The sequence below is a fragment of the Euleptes europaea genome, chromosome 14 (assembly GCF_029931775.1).
Source record: "Euleptes europaea isolate rEulEur1 chromosome 14, rEulEur1.hap1, whole genome shotgun sequence".
In the NCBI taxonomy this organism is placed as follows: Eukaryota; Metazoa; Chordata; class Lepidosauria; order Squamata; family Sphaerodactylidae; genus Euleptes; species Euleptes europaea.
In genome coordinates, this window is record NC_079325.1 from 59232077 (window position 1) to 59258475 (window position 26399).

Consider the following 26399-nt stretch of genomic DNA (forward strand, 5'->3'; position numbering starts at 1 on the left):
CCATTTTGGAGCAGCACAACCAAATCCAGAAGGGGACCGTCACAAGTTGCCATTTGTGAGCCTGGAAACAGCATCTTGCTGCCCTTTCCCTCAATCCTCCACGGCCCCCACGCACTTCTACTTTCAGCAGCAAGGAAGGGTGCCCTCCTCCCCTGCCTATCATCAAGCACACGCGTGAACGCGAGAGATGACCACTCCCGGCTTCCAACACAGTGTGGGCTGCTTTGGAGCCCCCTGCACCCCCGCTCCCTCCTCAACGCAAAACCAAGCCGCTGCCCAAAACTATTTGAACTGTTGTGGGAGAAGCTCTCCAAACTGCCAAAGGCCTGCCCAAATTCCTCTCGCGGTCTCAGAAAAGGCAAAGATTACAACCGCTCAGTGTTCTCCAACCCTTGAAAGGATAAGAGGGTCCCTATAAATCCCAGGTCTGCACATACACCTGCACATCCCAGGTCCCCACACACAAACTTGGGGGGGGAGGGAGAGGGAGGGAGAGGGGAGGGAGGGAGAAAGGGCCTCTCGGGGTTCCATCAGTCTGAGCAGCTGGGAAGTACCGAATTCTGGGGAGCGCTCCAGTAAACAGGGAGACAGATCTCTTCCTCGGAGCTTGCTGGTGTGAGGGGGGAACAGACGGCGGCAGGCGGCACAACCTCCACAGCGACCCCCGCCCTGGACTTTTCAAAGATGCCCAGGACCCCAAGCAAGGGAGCCACCGACATTTCTGGCAGCAGGCAGCAGTCCTTTGGTTGGGCGTGTGCAAGCCCTGCTTCGCCAAAGGCGACTACTGGGCAAGGCTGGGTGTGGATCCATTGACTCTGCTGGCTGTTCCTGACAGCCTGAAGAAGGTCTCCCTCATGGTGGTGAAGCACCTGTCGCCGAGGTCCGTGACGTCCGTGGCTGTCAGGCCTTCGGTGGGGATGGGCGGCAGGACTTCCACCTGGACTGTGCCTGGTAACAGAAGGAGAGACCCGGAACTCGACAGCGGCTCCCATCTGCGGCACGTGGGGAGGGGGCCCAGGTGAACGCTGAGGGGGCAGACCTGCGAGCTCACGGTGGAATCACCTGCCCTTTGCTAACCGAAAAGGCTCACCGAAAGGACTTTGCACACGGCTCGGTTTGGGTGGGGGCGATCACGGCCACTGGAGCGTCAGCTGCCCGCGGCCCCATCCACACCATTTTATTCAGACATCTATTCTCTGCCTTTCTCCCCAATGGGGATCCAAAGTGGTCTACACATGGTTTCCCCCTCCCCCCATTTTATCCTCATAACCACCATGTGAGGTAACTTAAGCTGAGAGTGACCAGCCAGCAGCCCTGGCAGAGCGGGGATTCAAACCCGGGACTCTAACCCCTCGGCCGTGGCTTCAGAGAGGAAAGGCCTCACAAGTGACAGAAGCATAAGAAACCGCTTTCAATCCATTGACCGTACCTGACGTAAACAGATTCTTCTCCGGGTTGTAAAATGTTGTAAAGGAGGAATACACCACAGGAATGACTGGAACCTTGAAATAAGACCGGGGAAGGAGGTTAGAAAGCAGGGCCGCAACGGCTGCCACGCTGTGGGGGAAGCTCACCAGGGCCAGAGGCGGTTGCCATCCTCCACAAGGGAGGCCTAACGCTTCTGGGGCTCTCTCGATTTTTCTCTAAGCAAGGCACAATCGGCAGACAGAAGTAAGGAACATGAGAAGTTTGTAAACTTATGAGGTAGAAACATTTCTAATAACACTTGAATTACAACTACATTGTCTAGTAGCAGAATTAGAGATGACAAAAGCGAGTCATCCACACTAAGCATATTTCACTGATGGTCCTGACTGCCCCCAAAGTGATGCAGTCGCCTCTGCTTCAAGGCAGTACAACGGCCTTTCTTCCTTGGCAAATCTGTCTGTCATCTGCTAGTAGCCAAAGCAAAATGCCATATTTAGAGGCAAGCTCTCTCCAGACACCAAATTGGGGGGGGGGGGAGGTGTGTGGAATAAACGGCGGTCCTGTGCACTGGAGATCACTTGCAGAAAGACACCCACACGCACGCCGTGATCTCTCCTCCAAAGAAATGTGACCATCCCAATTTATTGCCAGCACAGAGCCAGGGCTGTAGCTTGAGATGCCAGCCAAGTCCAGATGCCGTCTGCATCTAGTCATCTCCTTGGGTATATCCACTCCTTGGCCTGCCTATTTGGTTAGGGATGGACAGGGAGCCTGAATATTACAGATTGCTCTCTTCAAAGATTCTTCCACCCTCCCCCGCTGGACATCATCAAGCAGAGGCCATCAGTAGGGAAGGTCTAGCTCTGAATTTCCAGCATTGAGCAGGGGGTTGGACTAGACAGGCTTGCAAGGACCATCCCAGTTACCTGTGTCTGAATGGCCAGATGGAACGCTCCCTTCTTGAATGGCAAGAGATCCCCATTCCCGTTTCTTGTGCCTTCTGGATAGATCCAAACTTTCACCTGCCCATGGAGAAGGGAAGAGCCCACATCACATTTAAATAACATGGCATGTTGCAGCACATGCAGTTCCGCAGCTGCCTTTTTGAGAAACCAGAACTATGCCTGCAGACAGCACATGAAAAATCCGTTCACCACGTAGGCTCTGGCAGGGCTGCCGAACGCCTCTCAATGGAGAGCCCCCCCCACTGTCCCTCCCCCCCCCCCCACATTCACTACCTGGACATCATCTGAAAGAAGCTCACATAACTTGCCCCAGCTCATGGTCCCCAAGGTGTCCGGGGGCCTCTGGGGTTTTACTTGCTTAGGTCCCCCACATAGGGCCAGCTCACGGCAGTGTGCCACTCCAAGCAAGACACAGCTGGGCTACACTGCACAGCACAACACACGAGGGGCCCATGGAAAATAACCCACAGCTTCCAGGTATATCGTTTCCTTCTCTTTTTATCTCCGTAACATCAAACAGATCCTACTAAATAATTCACTGCAAGGGATCATAACTCCAGGGCAGAATACAATTTAATGGATGTTACAATTGTTCTCCTTCCTTATAAACTTAGAGGGTTTTCTGGCACCTCAAAGACTAACAGATTTATTTTAGCATAATAATTGTAATAGCCAGAGCTTAAGCAGACACTGCAGCTGATAAGAACGGGCCATTTGCACTTCGAGTAGTTGCATAGAAAGGTCACAAAATATTTTATGGTATTTCAGTTCCACGGTGCACTGTTTTCCTCCTTTACATCCAGATCTGCCTACAGAAAATTCACTTAATGCACCTGATGACGCAGGCGCTTAAACTATAATGATTCACCTGGTCTTACAGTGGCATAAAACTCCTCATACAGCTGTACCCCTCTGGAATTATTCACTCAATGTGCGCCAAGACCTAGCCTACGCTTAGCCTAGAAGTTTGTGTTCAACACTAGGGCTGAGCCCCAGAAGAAAAATAATTCTGTGCATGCACAGAGTGTTTATCCCTCACCGCTGAATAAGTGCAGTCCCCTGCCTCTTCACATACTTAATTCAGGTTGCTGGTGGGCAGAGATTTAGGCAGGATTTTCAAATATAAGTGCTGATTCCCCCCACCCCCGCCTTCTTCCAAAAATAAAACTCCGTCTCTAATTTTCTCCCCTTCCCCCTATTTCAACTTCATAGCACTTAAGAAAAATAAAGACATATTTTTAAAATAACACCAGAACAGTGGGAGAAGGCAGTTTTATTTTATTTTTTAAAAACTGATTCTGGTGCTCATAAATATTTATGTAAATTCAGAACAAGCCCCTTTCCCATTCTCCCTCTCCTCCATTCCTGTCCCCTGAAGATTCCATTGCAGCCCTCAGCAGGCTTTGGCAACTATTATAAGGAAAGAGAGAATAGGATACTGTCAAATTAGAGGGATGCATTTACCACCTGGGAAGGATATGCTATAAAGCTCTTTGCTTCAGCTTCAGAGAAAACACCAGGGAGGTTTAGAGAAAACAGGAGGGAGGGACCCCCTGGGAAACTGGAGCCTTCCAGCAGGTCAGCTCCCAATGGAAGGAGGGAAGAGAAGGAGGAGTGACACTGAAAGGGGGTGTGTGTGTCCCAGCTCACTCCAGATGGTAGCCCTGCTCTCATGGCACTGTAAGCAGTTGCTTGTGCACAGAGATGCTGGGGTGGGGGGGTAGAGGCCACCCCTGCTAAGACAGTGTCCACAACTGGAGGGGCTCCTGACACCAGTCCCCTCCTGGAGCCATACAAGAGGCCATGCAAATGCCTCACTATGCCTGTAAAAGGCATCGATCTAAGGCTGCAAGTTGGTGGGGCTGGGAGTGATTAACCACATTGTGCCTCTCATCTTAGAACTACATTGGTCTGGTGTGTTAGTGCAGCAGGAAGTGAGAGAGAACGTATTAAAGGTGTCCTTTCCTCTCCTCCTAATAGGCTGCATCTAATAAATGGCAAGTTGTCAAAAAGGCAGCTGTGGAACTGAATGTCTTGCAACATGCCCTGTCATTTAAATGTAATTGGTTAAAGGCAAAACACTCTACTAAAAATTGCTTAACTGGCTGACAGCCTTCATTTGTCCCAAGCCTTTTAGAGGAAAAAGGGTGGACGGGCAGCCAGTCAGCCAGCGTAGCCTTCCGTCAAGCCTACACCACTTGTGACACCCCGCAGTGCCCACCCAGCCAGGCAAGGAGAGGGGCCCACTGGGAGAGAGATCCCTTGTGATTCTGCTCCATCAGCTTGGCTGAGCAAGGGAGCAGCTTGGTGGGGCCACAAGGAACATGAGGAATCTTGTTGCCCCCTCCCCAGACACTCCTACAAAAGGCAGAACATTTTTTAAAAACACCCCCCACCAACAACTGCTGTACAATGTTTTCTCCCTCCACCCTGCTTCCTGGAGGTTAAAAAATACCGAACCAATATTATGACACAGATAAAAGAAAATAAAAGCTACAGACCAATGGTTTTGACAGTAACGTATTTGAGGTGTTCAAAGGAGCTGTTTCCAATGGCGGAAAACCACAAATACAACAAGAGACTGTCATAAAAAAAATCTTCAAAGTCTCCACTTCTATTTAAAGAGGCATTTCAAAAACATTAAACTTTTTTAAAAAATTGAAGCCTTGTTTTAAAATCCATTCTTAAAAAGCTTGAATTCAAAGAAAGGTGGGACAGGAATCCAATGACGCACACAGCCAAGTCATAGCCTGGAACTGGGAAAACTTTTAAGCGCATCTCAAGGTCAGCACAAATCACTGATGCGTGAACAAAAATGCCACGCAGTGCGCCACCTTCATTGGGTTTATTTCTGCACGACAGGCCTAACCTGCCTTCAGTCCTTCTCCAAAGTATTTTTGGATGAGATTGAGGAGAAGAATGATCAGTACCAAGGCTGCACTTCCTGGGATTTACTTGGGGGAGGGCAGAGATACCCTAGACTTCCTTGCTTCAGGATTTGGGATGTTCTCTCTTTCAGTGGAGCACGCAAAGCGCTGCCTGTGCTCTCACCAAGAGAAAGCCTCAGTCAAGAGGTGACTCGCCTTCAGGGGACACAAGGGCTCACATCACTTGGTGGCAGCTGAAAGTGCCGTCAATGGCAACCTCGTAAGGTTTTCAAGGCAAGGGACATTCAGAGGTGGTTTGCCATGGCTTGCCTCATCGTGGGCTGAGAGAGTTCTGGGAAAATTAAGAGGGTCCTACTGAAGGAGTCTGCGAGCCAAGAATCCAGGCACTAGCGAAATAACACACACACACACACACTGTAAGTCTCCCCTCCTTCCAACACATCTCACTCACATTGTCCTTGGTCATGGCTTGGCCAACTCCGGACATCACAGACTTGGCGTTGCTGGTGCTCTTCCGGTTGATGAAGATGACCCCACCCAGGTACATGATGAGGCCCACAGAGCCAAAGTACAGCAGCTCTCGCTTGCCAATCTGGACGCAGCGGTCTGGCAGGATCTCCATCAAACCTACAAGAGAGGGGGACAGCAAGTCAAGTTAGATCTGCAGGACAGGTAGCCAGGAAAGCTGACCCTCTTCATCTCACTGCCCAGCAGAGCAGACTGCAGGATTGGAAAGACCCTGGCTGAAACTAGGGCTTCAGCCAGGAAATCCTTGGGGGGGGGGGTCACTCGCTCTGAGCCAACCAAGGGAGTCAACTCACTGCCTGTTGCCTGTCTTCAGAGAACTGCCTATCAACTCTAGGCCCGCTGCAGTGTGGGATCAGTTCCCCTGGAGAAAATGGCTGCTTTGGAGGGTAGACTCTTTGACGTTATACCCTGCTGAAGTCTCTCCCTTCCCCAAACTCCACCCCCAAATCTCCAGGAATTTCCCAACCTGGCGTTGGCAACCCTGTGCCTGGCAGTTCAACCATCTTTGCAGGCCCTGCTCTGCCTGCCACCATTACCGGAAGCTGGGCAAGTACCAGAGACAAGGAGCCCGGTTATGGAGAGCCCTCCCCAGCCCCCTCTGCCTTCTAAGTCACAACCTCTTTGTGTTCAGAGAAACAGGGCTTGTTTGTGGTTGGATGCAAGCATCTCTCGTCTCCCTTTTCTGCCACAAGTTTTCCTTTTGCCGAGGGAGGATCACAAAGCCAACTGGTTTTAAGAAGTCACTTTACCAATGTTACCTGCTTTTACTGCATTTTGTGCTGCTTTTTGACAAAATTTTTGTCTTACTTTTTAATGGTTCAGGATTCTACTGGTCTTAAGTTTAACATTTTTAATGGTTTTACTGATTTTCCTAATATTTGCATAAATGTTAACCACTCTGAAAACCGTAAGTGGCAAGCACATAAGGTAGAAATATTTAAACGAATGAAATAAAACTCCAGACCCCACGCCCTCCCCAGCCCAGAAAAGAGAGAAGGCAATAGCCAAGGAAGAGCAGGTGGCCCGCTGAGAAACCCGGTCTGGCATGCTCGGGTCCTCCTGGCAAAGGTCTCTGCGATCACTCTGGAACTTCTCACCCATCATATCCAAGACACTCTGGTGGTTGGAAACAATGACACACGGGCCCTCCATCTGGAAGTGCTCCAGGCCCTTCACCTCAAACCGCAGGCCGTAGAAGTATTTGAAGCTCCTGACAACATTCTTGATGATCCTGTGGACAGGACAAAGTCAGATCAAACACACCAGTCTACTCGGAGAGAAACAGGAAGGAAATTAAGATGACCAGAGAAAGAAGGGAGGGAAATATAATGGGACAGAAGGCCTGAAGTGCTACTTGGACTGACCACGTGGAGAACATTTGCACTGCAATTACATTTCAGTGGGAAAAATAAGAATCACAAGTCAGTTCTGAAATAAGGACTAGAGAGAACTCTCTGGAAAGCACAAAGGGGTCTGGGCTGTCTCTGAAAACGGAGTCTGGCACCTCCCAACTGAACAGCGTGCACGCAGCTTTTCGGCAACAGGAGTCAGTCAGAGGGTTCACCTAGACAAATGTTTTTATTTTAGTTGCCTCGTACCATTGTTCATTAATTTAGCGCATTAGCGCACAAGCCATAGCAATAAATACAATAAAATAATCCCCACACATACAACCAAGAAAAAATTTCAGTTTTAAATAACCCATAATTATAATTGCATTTAATAGCAATAACAAGATGTTAGTATTTAGAAACATTTGACAGCCTAAATCAAATGTCAGTCCCTAAATCAAATACCCATACCGATGACCCAGAGTGAGACAATAACCAATTAACCTAATAGGGAACCATTATGAACTTTTAAAATTTTTGTCTTCATAGCTGAGGCAATAAATCTTGCCACTCTAAGTGTAACCAATTTATCTCTGTCCAGCAACAGAAACATTAATTTAACCCAATCTGGCTTCCTTAAGAGTCATGATAAATGGTCCCAAGGAACGTTTCGTGTTCTGTCCCATCTCTAGGGCACCAGAGTATCACGTGCCTCAAATCCTTAATCTACAGTTGCCTCATACCAAGCCAGTGTAGCAATCTGTCTAGTTTGGCAGCAAGTTTTAGGCACAGACTTTTCCCAGATGCCCTTCCCAAAGGAATGTGAATGGGCGGCTCCAAGGGCCGACTGGGGCATACGAAGCACACGTCCACCACAAAGCCGTGGGGCTGCCCAAGCTTCCACCCCCAAGCACAGAAGCACCTTTCTGAAGCACCTCCAGTGGATTCAAGCTCATGATGGGCACACTGCTGCTCAGCCTCCCCTCCTGGCCCGTCATGTCACTGTTTTGAAACTTGTGTTTGTCCCCCATCTCTTCTTTCTTTTGTCTCACACCATTAAATGAAAGAAATTTGGCCATTCCTTGTAGAGTAGCATGCCTCGGGTGTGTTGGCAGAAAGGTGACACTCAGCTGCAAGGAACCAACTCCTTTAAGTCCCAAAGCAAAGTCAGAATGGCACCATGGCACACCTCTTCACTGCCATCCCTCTGGGCAAGAAATCCCAATCAGGCTAGCCCCTGAGCAGGCTAGCAGTGGCCAAAGCAGTGAGGGTCCATCTAGTTCAGCATTCTGTTTCATACAGTGGCCACCAGCTACCTTGAAGAGCCAGAAAGGCAAACCACAGAGGCCAAAAGGCCTTCCCTGGTTGCCTCCTGGCACTGGGATTCAGAGGTTTGCTGCCTCTTATAGATCATGGCTAGCAGCCATTGGTGAACCTCTCCTCCATGAATCTGACTAACCCCCTTTTAAAGCCATCTATGCTTGTGACCATCACTACATCTTCTGTGCGTCTTCAGTTAATTGCCCATAAATTTAATTGGGAGTCCTGAATTTCTAGTACTAGGGGAGAAAAGTTCCCTGTCCACTTTTTCAGCCCATACATGTTTATAAACCTCTGTCATGTACCCCTTTAGTCATCCTTTCTCTAAACTGAATAGCGCCCCCGCTCCAACTCTTAGCCTCCCCTCATAGGAAAGTTGTTTTTACATAGCTTGGTTGCCTTCTGCAATTTTTCCAACTCAGCCATGTCTTTTTTGCAATGCAGTGACTAGAACTACATACAGTTTTCCAAATGAGGCTGCACCATACTCTATACATAGGCATACCTCTATACATAGACAATACTGCCCAAATGATTTTCAATAACTTTTCTAATAAGCCCCAGAATGGAAAAGAGCAAGAGGCCAGCAGCACCTTAAATACTAACAAAATTTCTGGCAGATTATGAGCTTTCGTGAGTCACAGCTCACTTCTTCAGATACCGCTAGAATGTGAGTACATCTACCCTTAAGTAAAGAAGAGTGAATTCACCAGAATTCACCTTTTCCCTTGCTGTTGTACACTGACTCAACATTTTCATCCAGCTATCCACTACAACCCCAAGATTCTTTCAATCTCTCAGTCTTGACGAGGTCAGACGATGAACATATATTTAAAGTTAGGATTCCAATGTGCATCACCTTATATTTGCCTACAATGAATTTCATTCACCACATTGTTGCCCATTCATCTAATTTTGAGATATGCTCCTGTAGCTCTTCAAAACCACTTTGGTTTTCACCATCCTGAATAATCTGATATCATCCACAAATCTGGCCACTACACTACTCACCCCCAATTCCAGGTGGAAAAAAAAGAAAAAGGATCAACCCTTTTACCCCATGAACTGCTAAACTTACAGAGGGATCTTTGGTGACATACCTAGAAGTATAGAATCATAAAGTTGGAAGGGACCATTAGGGTAATCTAGTCCAACCCCCTGCACAATGCAGGAAATTCACAACTACTGACCCCCCCAGACCCCCAGTGAACCCTACTCCATACCCAGAAGATGACAAAAAGCCCTCCAGGATCCCTGGCCAATCTGGCCTGGAAGAAAGTTCCTTCCTGACCCCGTGGCAATTGGCATTTCCCTGGGCATGTAAGAAAGGCCAACGAGACCCAAGCACTGGAGCAACTCTTCCTGCCCTCCCTCTCATGATCTGCCTAAGTTCACAGAATCAGAATTGCTGTCAGATGGCCATCTAGCCTCTGCTGAAAAACCTCCAAAGGAGAGCCCACCACCTCCCGAGGAAGACTGTGCTAGTGAGGAACCGCTCTAACTGTCAGAGTTCTTCCTAATGTTTAGCCAAAAACTCTTTTGATTTAATTTCAATCTGCTGGTTCTGGTCCGACTTTCTGGGGCAACAGAAAACAACTCGGCACCATCATCTACATGACAGCCCTTCAAGTACTTGAAGATGGTGATCATATCCCCTCTCAGTCTTCTTCTCTTCAGGCTAAACATACCCAGCTCCTTCAACCTTTCCTCATAGGACTTGGTCTCCAGACCCCTCACCATCTTTGATGCCCTCCTCTGGACACGTTCCAGCTTGTTTACATCCTTCTTAAATTGTGGTGCCCAAAACTTAACACAGTACTCTAGGTGAGGTCTAACTAGAGCAGAGTAAAGCTATACCATTACTTCATGTGATCTGGACACTATACTTCTGTTGATACAGCCCAGAATTGCATTTGCCTTTTTAGCTACTGCATCACGCTGCTGACTCATGTTCAGTGTATGGTCTACTAAGACCCCAAGATCCTTTTCACACATACTACTATCAAGACAAGTCTCCCCCATCCTATAATTATGCATTTGATTTTCCCTACCAAAATGAAGAACTTTACAATTATCTCCATTGAAATTCATTTTATTAGTTTTATCCCAGTACTCCAGCCTGTCAAGATCATCCTGTATCCTAGCTCTGTCTTCTACCATATTTTCTACCCCTCCCAATTTAGTATTGTCTGCAAATTTAATAAGCATCCCCTCTATTCCTTCATCCAAATCATTAATAAAGATGTTGAACAACACAGGGCCCAGGACAGATCCCTGAAGCACTCCACCAGTCACTTCTCTCCATGTGGATGAGGAACCATTAACAAGCACTCTTTGGGTACGATCTGTCAACCAGTTACAGACCCACCAAACTGTAATAGGATCCAAATCACATTTTAGTAACTTGTCAACAAGACTATTATGTGGAACCTTATCAAAAGCCTTACTGAAATCAAGATAAACTATGTCCGCAGCATTCCCCTAATCCAGCAAGGTAGTAACTTTCTCAAAAAAGGAGATAAGATTTGTCTGACAGGACTTGTTCTTGAGAAACCTGTACTGACTGTTAGTAATCACAGCTATCCTTTCTAAATGCTCCAGGACTGACTGATAGATGATTTGTTCTAAAACCTTTCCCAGTATAGATGTCAAGCTGATGAGTTACCCAGATCCTCCTTTTTCCGCTTCTTGAAGATGGGGACAACATTTGCCCACCTCCTATCTTCTGGCACCTCGCCTGTTCTCCATGCATTCTCAAAAATAATGGACAGAAACTCAGAAGTTACATCTGCAAGTTCTTTGAGTACCCTTGGATGCAATTCAGCTGGCCCTGAGGGCTTAGTTTCATTTAAAGAAACTAGGTATTTGTGCACTACCCCAATGCCAATCCTAGGCTGCGACTCCCTTCCCTCATCATGTGTTCTGTTTTTGCCATGCTGAGCACTGTTTCCCTCTCAAGAGAAGACTGAGTAAAAGTAGGAATTGAGGCGTTCTGCCCTCTCTTCATCACCTGTAACAATTTCACTTTCCTATCCCTGCAATGGGCCTACCATGTCCTTGTTTTTTCTTACTCTGAACATAACAAAAGAATCCTTTTTTATTGTGTTTAGTATCTCTCTAGTAAAGTTCTAGTATACTGAACTTTGGCTTTTCTAACACTCTCCCTACAAGCACTGGTTATTTGTTTATATTCATCTTTGGTTATGAGGCCCTCCTTCCACTTCCTAAATGAGTCTTTTTTATTCCTCAAATCTTTCGAAAGCTGTTTATGGAACCACCCTGGAACCACCACCACATTAATTTCTCATGTGAGTAAAGTGACGCTCAAAATCTTACAAGAAAGACTGTTACCGTATATGGAACAAGAAATGCCAGATGTTCAAGCTGGATTCAGAAAAGGAAGATATTGCAAAATATTGCAAAATTTATGTTGGTTATTGGAACATATGAAAGAATTTCAGAAGAAATCAGCTTGTGTTTCATAGTTTGCAGCAAAGCTTTTGACTGTGTGGATCATGAAAAGTTATGGCTGGTTTTAAAAGAAATGGGTATGCCACAACATCTGATTGTTTTGATATGCAACCTGTACTCTGGACAAGGGGCTACTGTTAGGAAAGAATACAGAGAAATAGAATGATTTCCAGTTGGGAAAGGTGACAATGTGAGCTCCAGGCCTGGGAGCGCAGCTGGCCTTCAAGGTTCTGTTTCGCAGAAGTTTGTTATGACTGCTTACTCTCAGTTTGCGTGATAACTGTAATCTACCATGGGAACCAGGCTCGGCCTGGTAACCAACTGTGCCTTTGGTTTTCTGTATATGTTCCAACCTGCTTGTATTCCCCCCAGTAGAGTCCTCGTACCTTCCCCTGTAAGTTCCTGCTACTCACCTTATGCTTTCCAAATAAACCAGCTTCTTAGAATACCCTGTCTGGACATTTGGTGATTGGGATTCAACAGGTGAACTCAGACCTTACATTAGGACTCTACTGGGGAGAATACAAGCAGGTTGGAACATGTATTTTATCTCCCTATCTGTTTGATCTCTGTGCAGAACATATCATAAGGAAAAATGGATTCGATTTAGATGGTGGACTGAAAACCGGTGAAGGAACATTAACAATTTGAGATATGCAGATAACACCATATTACTGGCTGAAGACAATGAAGACTTGAAACAACTACCGATGAAGGTTAAAGCAGTAAGTACCAAAGTAGGATTATAGCTGAACATCAAGAACACAAAAGTATTGACTACTTGGGGAATTACACAACTTTAAGGTTGATGATGCAGAAATGAAAATTGTTAAAGATTTTCTATTCCTTCACTCTTATTATCAACCAAAAGGGAGACTGCAACCAAGAAATCAGGAGATTGAGACTGGGACGGGCAGCCATGAAGGAGCTAGAAAAGATTCTGAAGTGCAAGGATGTGTTGCCGGCAACCAAGATCAAGATAATTCATACTACAGTATTCCCCATACTATGTAGGGGTGTGAAAGTCCCTCCCTGTCCTGCCAATAGAGAACAGCATTCCCCTCACTGTCCCTGTTTGTGCAAGGTTCTGAAATGCCCACTATATCAAAATTGTCATGTATGGACCACATCAACGAACCCTTGTTGTCCACCATAAATCAATCACTAACTCAGAGCCCTTGACCACTCAAAGAAGTGGTTATCCATCCACTAATCTAAAAACCATCTTTACAGAAAAATGACGTGGCTCCTCTACAACAGCTTTGCTCACCTGAACAGGACCTTCTGCTGGTGCCAACATGCAAATGGTCCAAGTCAACAACTGCCCATACTATGTGCCTTCTCTGTTGTGGCCCCATCTTAAAAACTGGCCTGCCTGATGAAGTCAGGAAGGCCCCCAATCTCCTGGCTTTTCACAAAGTATGCAAACTGAATTAATCAAGAGGGCTTTTTCACACAGGTAATACAGCTATACTGTAACGTAATCTGTTGCTGTACGTATTATACTATGTAATTTCTGCATTAGGTAACATATCACGTTAATACCTATGCTTTGTTTCAGCTTTATCTCAGATTTTTTTGCTTCATTTCAGATTTCTGCAACCCTAATCTTATTACATTACTTACCGTATATACCCATGTATAAGCCGACCCGCGTATAAGCCGAGGTGCCTAATTTCTCCCCAAAAATGGGGAAAAATTAGGCACCCGCGTATAAGCCGAGGGTCGGCTTATAACCCCTCCCCCCCCCGCAGGCTTACCTGACGGGCTCCCGGTGAAGGCGGTGGTGGCGGCGGTGGGCCCCCCGCAGGAGGCTTCCAGGGCGGGGGGAGCCAGGCGTGCCTGGCGGCGGCGGCCGCACGGCCTTGGAGCGGCCGCAGGAGGCCCTCACAGGGCGCTCCTGGCCAGGTGAAGCCGCATGGGCCCAGCAGCGGCGGCGATGGCGGCGGTGGTAAGTTGCCTCCTCCCTCCTCCCCTACCGTATTGACCCGCGTATAAGCCGAGGCCGGCTTTTTCAGCCCTTTTTTTGGGCTGAAAAACTCGGCTTATACTCGAGTATATACGGTACTGGATATCCTATCCCATTGATTGTATTGAATTACCCCACATAATCTGTCTCAAGCCTCAGTGAGACTATAAATAACATAAATACAATAAAATTAAAATTTGACACCAAGCTCTTTGGCTTGGAGGCTTCCAACATTGGCATATTAGGGACTGTACCTTGCTTCCTCCTCACCTCACTTGGCCATCTCTCCCAGTTCTGCTCTCATTCTCAAGTCCTCATCTGCTCCCACCAATATTGTCTAGAAGACTACTCCCCGCTCTTAAAATCAGGACCACCCAAAAGTGCCCCAAGACAGTGCTTAGAAGAGAGTGTTGGTCACGGCAAAGAATCACAACCAGGCAACCATACCGAGCACCCTTTGGCATTGGAAATCGGGGGAGCCAAGGCTCCAGCTCAGTTAAAAGGGAAGCTGGAAATGGCACAGAAGAGGTGAAATCTCATTGGCTGAAGCATAAAAATTTCCCTCCGTGCTGGTCTCCTGCTAGGACCTGCAGTAGCACATTGGGACCACCTGACTCCCTCAAGAACGACCACGGAGCTCAGTGGGAACCCTCTCCAGAGAGGCAGTGTAATGGAGAAGACGGTCCCTTAAGAATGACACCTCAACATGCCCTCGCTCTGACCTGGCTAGAATAGTGAGACGCCTTCACTTCCAAAGCTAGATCGCCCAGAGAGGCCAGGGCTCAGTGAGGGCTGGTTACACATTACTGCAAAGGAGCCTACAGAGAGAGCAGAACTGGCCTGCTTCCCACCCACCCCACACCCAGGTCTCGCCAGAGAGAGGGCAAGGTCCATTTCACAATGCTCAGGTGATGTAAGAGATGCAAGCACAGCCCAAGAGGGTGGAGCAGTTGGAAAGAAGCCAGGTGGCACAACGGACAGGCCGGGATCCTTCAGGCGCTCCAACCAACTGGAGATCCTTTTTTACCCTGGCAGGGTGTGAGATGCCAACTCCCAGAGGCAGGACACGTCATCCATCCTCTCAGCCCCGACAACACTGACTCTTTGGATTCAGAGCTATCACATTCAGGGCATGCCGAGATTTTGGAGGTCTGCCTGCCACCTCTGCCACCCCATTCTCTCTCTCTCTCTGCCTCCCCTCCCTCATCAAGCATGAGAAGAATGGGGGCAATTGTCTGTTTGCCCATGATTTTATACATGGATGCAATTCTACTGTTTTTAACGGTGGTTGTCTCGAGCATTTAAAAGTTAAGGGAGCATAAACAAGGGATCAAAATTTTAAAAGGCCTTGCAAGGTCACCAAGTGACCTTGAAGTTCACTGAGAGTTCATGGGCCCATGACACACACTCTCAGTCAAATCTCCCGCACAGGGATGTTGTGAGGAGAAAATGGAGCTCAGGGAAATGTAGAAAGAGGAAGGAATTTATTTATTTAAAAAGTCACAAAGATGTCACAACCTGCCTGGTTGCCCCAGACAGCAAGAAACCAGACAGGCAACTTTTGCACACATTTTCTGCCTCTCCTCTCCCGTGGCTCACTAATCACAGGCATTCCTCTTCCCCTCCCCCGCCTCGGCCAGTGGAAGGAAAGGCCTCGCTGCCAGCACTGCATCTGCCCCCCCCACCCCCACCCCAGCCAGCTCTGGGGCACATGGCATGAAGAGAACCAAAGAGGAGTTTGTAACTTCCAAGGCTCCCTTCCAGAAAGAGCAAACCAGGGCAAGTCATTTCAAAAGCCAGCCACAAAGGGTGGGAGAGGAGAGGGAAAGGTGCCCCTTCTTCAGCTCGCCAATCCTGGGTGAGCCAAAACAGCAAAACCTGTGTGTCGCGATCCTTCACTCCCCTTCACTCCCCAGCCGTGCTTGTTCATGGCAAGCAGAGACTGGAAGGAGCCATCCAAGCCCTGATCCCCTCAGTTTTGAGGCTGTGGCAAACTCACTCAACCTCTCATTGGTGGCAAAGGTCTCCCTCTCAGTCAAAAAGCCAAGGACAGGAGGACAAACCAGCCAGCCAAGACTTGCTAAGGGCACGCAGTTACTTTCCCTTCCAGAATGCAGAAACCTTCGAGCCCACCTTGACTTACACAGCAAAGCCATTTGCTTCTCTGGCATTTGCCCCCCCCCCCTAGGGTTGGGTAAGATAGGACTGAGCAGCTGTGCTTCTTCAGCCCCACCCACTGCAGAAACCCCACATTCCCTTGCTCAGCTACCTGGGAAATGGCACTTCATGCCCAAGAAGCTCTCAAGTACAAAAAAACATGGCAAGATTGTCTCCAATGGAACAAAGTTTTAGCAAGCAGCTCCCAAAATCCTCTTAGAAGGAAAGGGTGGGGAGAGCAGAGGTGGTCTCTTGCCACCAGCCCCCCCGGCTTCCTTCTCCTGCCTTTGGTGCAACCTTTGGACACAAAGAGTCCCTGGATCAAGAAGGGGCAGAAACCACGTCGCACCACCTCCTCACTGGAGTCACTCTGCAGAAGAGCGAACCTTTCCCTGGGAGCAAAGAAGATGGCCCTGATCTAGCCACACTCCTCATACCTCACCCCAGCTTGGCGCTTCAAGAAGTGCTGCTTACAAGAGGTGAAAAATGAAGTCATGGAAGGGGGGGAAACTTTTTCTCCCTTTCTCCTCCTGACCAGAAAAACGTAATTTGGGGGGGGGGGCTGAAATATACCAACACTTACTTCCTTATATCAAGCCTAAACTTATTTTGCCTGCTTTACCAACATACAAAGAATCATTTTAATTCAGGTTGTACTGTTTGGGCATATTTGTGGAAGTCAAAATGCCTCTGTTTTATACAGGCAAAAATGACTCAAGGCAACACAGCAAACTGCTTCACCATCAGCTACTTTAGCAGGCGTGTCTCACGGTGGGCCGTCTGAAAGGAAGGTAGAAGTTGAAAACAGAAACAGTAAAGTGATTTTGTAGTAAAGAAAAAGAAAGTGGCAAAGATATTTGAATGGATACAGTCTTGTATGGTCATAATAGGAACAGCAGCATGTCTGCGTATCAATGTAAATTTATTTAGTTTCTTACCCTTTTATCACCCACCTTTCTGACTGCATCTCAAGGCAGCGTACAAAACCTAAAACCATGCCATCCGGCATCATCAGACAGCCACTCAGAAATGCCATGGGGCCAGGAATACAAAACTAGAAGACCAGTCTTAGTGCAATCCTACGCAGAATTACTCCAGTCTAAGCCCACAGAAATGAATGGGCTTAGACTGGAGTAACTCCCCTTAGGATTGCACTTTTAGACAGTCAAAGTGAAGGCAGGCCAGAAGCCACGCAGGAAGCCAGAATCAGACCCCCTTGATAGCATGCGCTCTCTGGGACCAGCCCGTTCTATCACAGCCCCTTTATAAAAATGGCTTCCGTCATTCCACAGAAAGCGTAAGCATGGGAGCCTTCCTGACCTCCTCATTTAAACATTATAACACTGAAAAAAACTGAGCTCTTCATGGTCATGCAAGTTATAGCATATTAACTGTGGACAGAATAAGTAACATTTAAACAATGAATAGAACTTTGAAAATCTGTCTGCAGTGTACACAAAAATGATCATCTAATGCTGCAGCTCGTCTTGTATAAAAATCCTCCCACTGTGCATCTGGAGCAAGCAAAACTCTTAACAAAACAAAACAAATTGTATTCCACTCATTCCAAAAGAGAAAACATTTCATAGGACCAAGAGATAATAACGTGAGACTCCCATGTGCCATTTTTTGGGGAAGTTGTGTGTGTGTGTAAAGTGCTATCAAGTCGCAGCCGACTCATGGCAATGCCTCATTGGGTTTTTAAGGCAAGAGAAGTTCAGAGGTGGTTTGCCACAGCCTGCTTCCACATCGAGACCCTGGACTTGTCGGTGGTCTCCCAAACAAGGACTAACCAAGTCCCAACTCTGCCGAACTTTTGAGATCTGCTGGGCTGGCCTGGGCCATCAACATCCTTTGGGCTCATTAGCAGCTGTTTCAGCCAGCTGTCTTCCTGGGTCAGACCAACTAGCCATCCCTGCTCCCCCCCCCCCGCTCATGCAAAACCACATTTTGTTTTGAACAGCTCAGCTCCAACTGCAGCCTGTTTGGGGGGGGGGGGCTAAAAGCTCTCCAGCACCCTTACAGCAGCTAATGAACAACAGCTCAAAAAAGCACACAAGGAAATGCTTTCGTGACTACCTGATGACAAGCAGGAAAACCAGGGAAGGCTCCTCCATGGCCCAGCAGCCTCTGGCTGGCCACAAAGAGCAAGCAGGGTGAGGGACTGTCCTTAGGGAGACAGAAGCTCATGCAAAGTGAAATAACCCCCACCCCCTCCTTTCCCTCATAAAAAAATCACGCATGCAACTCTGGGTGGTGCACAAGCCAGCCATGCTGCAACACCTGCATGCCAGTGGCATAATGGTTAGTGTGAGACTATGATCTGGGAGACCCAGGTTCGAATCCCCACTCTGCCATGGAAGCTTGCTGTGTGACCAGGCCTGTCTTGCACTTGTAGCCTAACCTTACCTATCAACATTGTTGTGAGCATAAAATAGAGGTGCACAGAACAATGAAAACACCTTGGGGTGCCAGTTGGGGAGTAGAACAGGGAATAAATAAAGTAAATAAATATAAGCATACACTTAAAAGCAGGTTGAGAGAAGTGGCAGAGATGGCACTAACAGGGTGCCAGGATGTCTGTGCCAGATGCCACAGTATCTGGGCAAAAGAGAAGCCACACATTTATTGGGGGGGAATCAGTTTCAGCCATCACTTCATGGTTTTTCACGGTCCAAACAACCCAGGAAAAGTTTTTTGCTTATGCCAGACCCCAGCAGGGTTGGAACCACTGCAAAAGGAAGAAGGCAGCAGCCAGGCAGGGGAGAAAGAGTCAGAGTGGGAAGAAATCCCCAGCCAGCTACAAACCTCCCTGGGTGGCCCAGAACAAAGGCTCTTTCAGCAAGGCACCTACCTCACCTTCAGTGTTTAAGATGAGGGTAAGGCTTGCAACACACCTTGGGGATTAAACAGAGCAACAGGCATTTGTCATAACAAAGGCCCTCCCTCTGTGCCCAAGTATCTCCTGCTCAAAGCAGAGTTTGGGCACAGGATGATGGAACAGGTCAGGATTCAACGGCACTGGCTGGCGCTTTTAAGGAGCAAAGAAATTGACTGTCCTTGGGTCCCTTTACTTTTCCCATCTCTGTTAAGGAGAAAAACCATGGCCACATCAAAAACCATGGGAGGGAGAAATCACATAAGTATCCAGTTTGCTACAACTGCATATATTTGGAAGCTAATCCACATGGTGCATGACTGTGCATGCATCCCACAGCCACAAATCTGCATGAAAACTGTTGCAGGCAGCACACAATGAAGGCAGTTCACCTACAGTTTTCAGAAACACACCAAAGAAGGGCTGGTGAAACACTGTGCGTATTTGTGCAACATTGTCACCTTTAGTTATGATCTTCAAAACACTCACAAAACATGGACCCAAATTCCACACACAGAGAAATCTGGGCCACCTAAACAACAGTTTGCACTTTTTCTTCAGTTTTGCTGTAGCTGTTCAAGGATCTGCCTCCCTGAAGTTTAAAATGAAAGGAGCCACTATTTCTTGGGAGCTCAGGCTGCCAGAATTGGGGTAAAAAGACGACACTTGGGTTGCTTCTGCCCACCAGGCACTTGGTCTGGATTTGCTGCTAAATGGACCCCCCCCCCCAGGTTCCACCCAGCATTGTGGTGCTCTTCTGCACTTTCCAACCTCCCAACCCCCCCCCCCCAAATATCCTGAGATCTTTCTGGGGTGGCTTTAATGTGGCTGTGAAAGACTGAGAGCCAGCATGGTGTAGTGGTTGAGAATGGCGGATTCTAACCTGGAGAACTGGGTTCAATTTCCCACTCCTACACATGGCCTGCTGGGTGACCTTGGGCCAGTAACGGTTCTCTCCGAACTCTCTCAGCCCCACCTGCCTCACAAGATGCCTGGGGGGGGGAGGCAATTGTAAACCACTTTGAGACTCCTTACAATAAAGAAAAGCAGGGTATAAAAACCAACTTCTTTTTCTTGTGGATCACGCAGGTTCTACTGTCTTCCCTGCCCCAAGACCCCACAGTGACCATTACTCCCACTCCCTACTAGAGAACTTTTAAAAATTATAATATTAAACAGCCATATCATTATGCTACAAAGCTCTGTTGTGGCTTCTTAATTCCCAGCTTCCCAGGTTTTTTGAGAGCCAGCCTCTGTCCCATGTCGTTATGAAGACATGCTTTCCCCCTTATAACTCCACAACAAAACGGGCAGAGACTTACTGCATCTAAGCGGAAGCTCAGGATTCAGCCGATGTAACCGAGCACGGAGAGCCCTGCCCATTTCAACCCGAAAAGCCCCCCGCGGCGGGGGAGGGGCCCAGGGAAAGCCGGCCGGCGGGCAAAGCGCCGAGCGCCGTCCCTGCGCGGCGGCCCGAGGGGGGCCGTCGGGGCGGCCTTCTCGCCTCCCGGGCCGCACGCACGGACGGACGGCCGCCCGGCGCTCGTTCTGAGCCAGAGGCCCCAGCCGGCCCACGTGCGGCCGAGGAGAGCCCCGTCCGACGCCAGCGAGCCGCCCAGGCGGCGGCGGCGGGGAGACTCCTCCGGACGCGCCGTCTGGGGGCCTCCGCCCGAGACGCGCCGCCAAACTCCCGCCGCCCCCCGGCGCCCGACCCGGAAGGGAGGGGAGCCGCGCGGCGAGGCGAAGGCGGCCCCCCCCCGGCCCAGCGCCCCGCCGGCGCCGCTGACCTCATGTTGTCGACGGTGCGGCCGCCGTTGCAGAGCAGGCAGACGGGGGCCGTGAGGGCGGAGGCCAGCAGGCACAGCGCGCAGTACGACAGCACCTTGGCCCGGAACCGCAGCCGGGGGCTCAGCTGCACCAGCAGCGCCAGCAGCAGCGCCGCCGGCAGCCCCCACGCCAGCCAGCCCGCCTCCATCGCGCCGCTTCGCGCCCAGCAGCCAGCCAGCCAGCCAGCCAGCCAGCCGCCCCGCTGCAGGCCCCGCGCCGACTGGGCACGCCCCGGCCCGCCCGCCCGCCACGTTTCCTGCTTCGCCCCGCAGGGCGGGCGGGCGGGCGGGCGCCCACACGTGCCTGCCGGCTGGGGCGGCCTCTCTCCGGACCGCCCGCCCCGGCCGCGCCCACGAGGCGTCCTCCTGGGCAGAAGGAAGCGCCGCGGCCGCCTGGACGCACGCCGCCTTCACGGCGGGAGCCGGAGGGGGCGGCTGGGCCCGGCGGCGCCATCCCAGGGCCCCCATCCAGGCCAATGGGGGGGGGGGGCTAGTCTCCTGTGAAATGTGGCGCTGGAGGAGAGTGTTACGGATGCCGCGGACCACCCACAAATCCGTGGGTTCAAAATCAAACCCAGCCTGAACTCTCCCTGGAAGCTCAAATGACCAAACTGACGCTACCCTACTTGGTCACATTATGAAAAGACAAGAATCACTGGGAAAAGCAATCAGGCTAGGAAAAGTTGAAGGCGACAGGAAAAGAGGAAGACCCAACAGGAGATGGATGGACTCCATCAAGGCAACCAAGGCCCTCAGTTTGCAAGACCTGAGCAAGGCTGTTTGGAGGACGCTGATTCATAGGGTCGCCCTGAGTTGGAAGCGGCTGGACGGCACTTCACACCCACACGCCCCACCCCATCCCTTCCAAATGCTCTGAAGTCTCAAGGGCTGACTGCCTCCTGCCCTTCGTCGGTCCGTGTCAGCCTTCATCAGACAAGCCGTTCTGGTTTCTTTCCTTTTAGTTACTTTACAAAATCGCCAATCACTGCATTCCTGCCCGAGTAAGCAGCAAGCCCGTCTTGCGTGTTGGTGGCTCAGTGGTGTGGCTTTCACAATTGACAACTGTTAAAAATAGTGAGGTCAAACCTGTTTGACCAAACCAGAGAAGAGAAGCCTCCGCGTTAATGTTGTCCGGCTTTAAGGTACCCTTGGACTCCTGTAGCTGCTATTTGCTGCTGCTTACTGACTTGGCTGCCCAACTGGAACGATGGCCCGGACCCCAGGTCTCCTCCAGCCCACTTTCAGCTGTCAGAAGACTTCTGTTGCCACTTTGCAGGAGTTTCCAGTGACTCCTTGGGATGGAAGAACAAATCTAGAGTGACCAGCAAGAAGCCCCCAAGAAAGAAGGCAGCCGGAGGGCCTGGGGCAGAATGAAGAGGGGCGCACACTCACGCATGCAAAATTTAGAGGTGCATTTTGAAGCTTAACTGTCATCTCTTCAAGGCCTAGACTCCTGCGGGGGGTTTGTTATTTTTTAAAGCTGTGGTTTGCAGAAGGAGAATCGTTTTTTTTAAAGGGGCATTGTTGGGGGGGATTTTGTACACTTCTCTGTGGGTATCAAGTCATATGTGATCATTGGACACAAGAGCCATATATTTCTGGTCACCATGAGGTATGAAAAAGTAACTGTCAAAATGTCCTTAAATGCTTTCTTTGGCCATTTAGTCCTATGTTTTTATTTATCTAGTGGATTTTGCTTCCTTTGGATAAGAGGAGACCCAAGATTTATGGGCTCTTCATGTTCTGCTTCCAAAAGTGCAAAAGCAGAGCTTAGCAGAAGAAAGCAGGCTCTGGAATCCAAGCAGCACAGCCACCAGTCCTGCGTCAGGGAGAGGCTCCCCCAGGGCTTCCCTGTGAGCCAACCCCCTGCTCTTGCCTTCTTTCCCCTGTCTAAAGCCAAAGGGGTGGTGCTTCTCGCTGCCCTTCCGTCCTCTCCAGATTTGGACGGGTGTTGCGTTCTCAAGGTTGAAGGAGCATTATGTGCGGTCATCAAGGCTTGATCCCACAAGTCCATTCACACCAGTCAAATTCGTGACAATACTGCAGGGCAGGCCTTCCTATGAATTCCTCTCTCACATTTTTGGCCCTTCCTGAGAGCTCCAGAAGAATCAGCTGTGTGGATCATGCGCATACACCCTACCATGAGCTCTGCTTGTACAGCCAGTTTTCCTGGTGGGTCATGCCCCAGATCACTAGCAGGATGCAGCTATTTTTGGTAAATCCTCTCTTTCTCCCTCTCCAGAATCCTCTCATGCTCAGAGTTTCATCTTTAACTTCAGGAGACCTTTACTTAGTGAGTACATAACACACACACACACCCCAAAAAACCCCAACCAGAATCCAAGGCCTGTGAGTGTGTGTATTTTTACCATCTTTCTCAAAGAGGATCGGATCACTAAGCTGCTTTAACGCTTTAAAAGAGATGCATGCCTGGCAGTGTGCTCAGAAGGCATGTGGCCCACAAAGCCACCCACCCCCATGCACAGTTATGCAAGATGTCTTCAGTCTGACAAAGACCTGTGTGGTGAAGCAGCAGTTGTGGGGAGATCTGCCTTCAAACCCCCCTTCAGGCATGAACACCAAGGGCCAGGGTTGTTGTGAAGATAAAATAAAGTAGATGCATGTAGGCTACTCTGAGGTCCTTGAGGAAGGGCAGCCTACAAATGTATACACAGATATTGGGGCCTTGCCCAGGGATGTGAAAAATTTGGGGGGCAATGTTTTCCTCTCGCCTTGCACAGACTAACCTTCCCCAGTTTTTTCCAATGGAAATTTTGGAGAGTACTGAAAAAAATATTCCTTAATACAACATTTGTTTTCTAATTCCCACTTTTATTTTTTCCTACTTCTCACATTGCAAAAATTAAGATACATGTGCTAAGGTAGCATAGGGTGCAGCAGTTTTATTTTAAATTTTGCTTTTTGAACACTTAACAGCGCAATCCTAAAGGGAGGGGGGGTGAAGGGCTACAGGGAATGGGGTGACCTATGCCAGCACAGAGCTGCACAATCCATTCTGGTGTATCATTGGCACAGGGCCCCGTGCCAGTGTGAAAGGGCATTCTTGGGGGCAGGACTGAAGCTAAGTTCCCTGTGTCCTTTCGGCCTGGGAACGCTCCCTTTTACCCGTGCAAAGTTGCATTGCCAAATGTGGCGGCACAACACATAGAGCTCAATGATAAGGTTTTCCTCACCGCCCCCCCTTTGTTGCTGCCCTCCCACACAATCCTAATCAGTTTAGGATGCCAACTAAGTACCTGACCAATGCAGAGCTCCCAAGCACTGGCCACGCACCCTCTACAGCAACCAATGCCCCCCCATTCAAAACCCAATGGCAGGACACACCACACCTCAGAAGGTAGGGTGCGTAGCATGGTTCGCTGTTTGATAGTTACCAGCCGTGTGGATTTAGAGCGAGCGGCACGGCACCACAGTGGCATGAAAAGCACAGAGAGCCCTTAGCTCATTGGGGCTTGCAGTTGGCACCAACACCCACCTGGGAGAGAAAAGTCCACTTATGTACCTTTTCAGGAACAACATCTGCACAGCCAGGAACCCATGGGCTCTGACAGGTAAGCTGGGCGCTGCACCTTTCCCTCTCATGGGGTCGGCTGCTCTTGTGGGCCACGCAGCTCTTGTGCTTTTGGCTGCCAGGCAGCAACAACAACTGGAGACCCAACACATTACCCGCCCCCATCCCCACTCACGAGGGTGTGTGATATGTTGGGGATTGGGGGGGGGGCATTAGCACAAATGGGCAAATGTTTCACATCCCTTGCAGTTGTTGGGCTCCACCGATGGTCAAGAAGCAAGGGGTGGGGGGTCCACAAGAGTGCCCCAACAATCAGAGGACTACGTGTATCAAAAGAGTACCTCTACCCATTGGCAGGAGTACCAGGTAGGTGACGCAGACCCCAATGTTGCAACCTTGAAGCTGGAGGGGCGGAGCCAGTGGCACCGATGCCACTGACCCCACCCACAGGGGCTGCTAACTGGATCAGTTGAACGTCCCAGAGGAGCCCTTACACACCCACCAGGAAGTTTCTGGCGTCCTGCTGTGGCCGTGCGTGTTCAGTTCAGTGTATTTACAGTCATTTGACCAGCAAATTTCAGTACAAAATTACAATTTTAATACCCCAACTGAGGATCTCCGTACCTTACTGGCTACATAACAGAACTTTGCCACTGAATAAGAGATAAAAGCATCTTATCTTCTAATAAAAATTTAACAATGAAATAATCCAAATGGCTAACATTCCTAAAATTTCTGGTCAACACAGGTAAAATCAGCTTATTTCTAACCTCCCGAAAAAATTCACAGTGTAATAAAATATGTATAATTGTCTCAACTGAATTAAAATTACAGGGGCATAATCTGCCCTGTACAGGTATATGCTGAAATCTCCCGTTGAGCATAGCTAATAGAAAGGCATTAAATCGGGCTCTTGAAAAGGCCCATAGAAAACTAGAAAATGTAATGGTTGTTAAGGCCATGCATGTTGGGGGTTTTCCCACAGAGTGCTGCAGGTGGCAATTCAATAGGTGAAGCTCTGCAAGCCACCACCAACCTTCCACTCCACCCAGAGGCTAACCCACCAAACAAGCCTCCTGCTGGAATGGCTCCAGGGCGTGCGGACAGCTGCGCTGGCTGGTCCCCAACCTGAATGCACGGCTGCCCTTCGCGTGTCAGGCACGTGAGCTCCCAGCTGAAGCAGAGGTGGATACGGAGGCTGGATGCCCCCATGCCACTGTCCTGCTCCCCAGTAAAGTTTCCTTGACTTCAACTGCTGTGTTTCTGCGTCTCTGTAAAGTTGGGTGGGTGAGTCGGGGAGGGAAGCAACGAAGGCTGGCAGCAGACACTGCAAGCTTTCTGTGGAGTTAAGCAATTTCCCCCTCGCATTGATGGTGCCAAGACAGCTCGGGCACTCCTCTGGAGCCCATGCCCTCACCCTCAGCATTGTGGGACACCAGCCAAAGTGGCTGGAGGTGCCCAAAGCTCCAGCTGGGTGGAGAAGCTCCAGCGCATGAAGAAGGGAAGGGGCTGCAGCAAGAGGAGAGAGACTCCAATCGAGGGTGGGCAGACACTCTGAATAGAATGGGGGCGTGAAGGGAGAGGGCATGCTGGGGCCAGCGGGTCACAATTGGCAGAAAGGTCCATGTGCACAGAATGGGGTGGGGGGAAGGGGAGAGGGAGGGAGAAGCCGTCCTGAAAGTCATGCAGTGGCCACCAAGGTACAAAACGCAGTCAATTAGCACTGGGAAGCTTGTCTGGTTGGTTTCAAGGGGTCTAGCTGTACGGAGGCCCGCGGGGGCCACGCAGCTGCCTGGCACCTCGCCCTCATTTGCCTGTGTTAATGAATGGCCACAGCGAACCTCAGGTGCTGGTTTCAGCCTTTGGAGGGGGCAGCGGGAATAGAGCCACGGGGGAAATGTGTGTCGCTGGTTGTCGACTAGGCACCACTCCCCTCTTCAAGCCTTCCAAGTTGGCAGCCATCACCACATCCTGGGGCAGGGAGTTCCACAGTTTAACTATGCATTGTGTGAAGAAATACTTCCTTTTATCTGTTTTGAATCTCTCACCCTCCAGCTTCAACAGATGACCCCGCGTTCTAGTATTATGGGAGAGGGAGAAAAGCTT

At 49.4% G+C, this 26399-nt stretch overlaps 1 protein-coding gene across 1 annotated transcript; it reads right to left on the reverse strand.

Annotated features, from left to right (window-relative positions):
• Nucleotides 1–781: 781 nt before the first annotated feature.
• On the reverse strand, nt 782–20910 carry AGPAT2 (1-acylglycerol-3-phosphate O-acyltransferase 2). Its single transcript, XM_056860709.1, has 6 exons — nt 20723–20910; nt 6907–7040; nt 5733–5908; nt 2355–2450; nt 1430–1502; nt 782–948 (listed from the first exon to the last, which is right to left on the reverse strand). Exons 1-6 carry the CDS (start codon nt 20908–20910, stop codon nt 782–784), a joined length of 834 nt encoding a protein of 277 aa, XP_056716687.1.
• Between the last annotated feature and the right edge of the window lie 5489 nt (nt 20911–26399).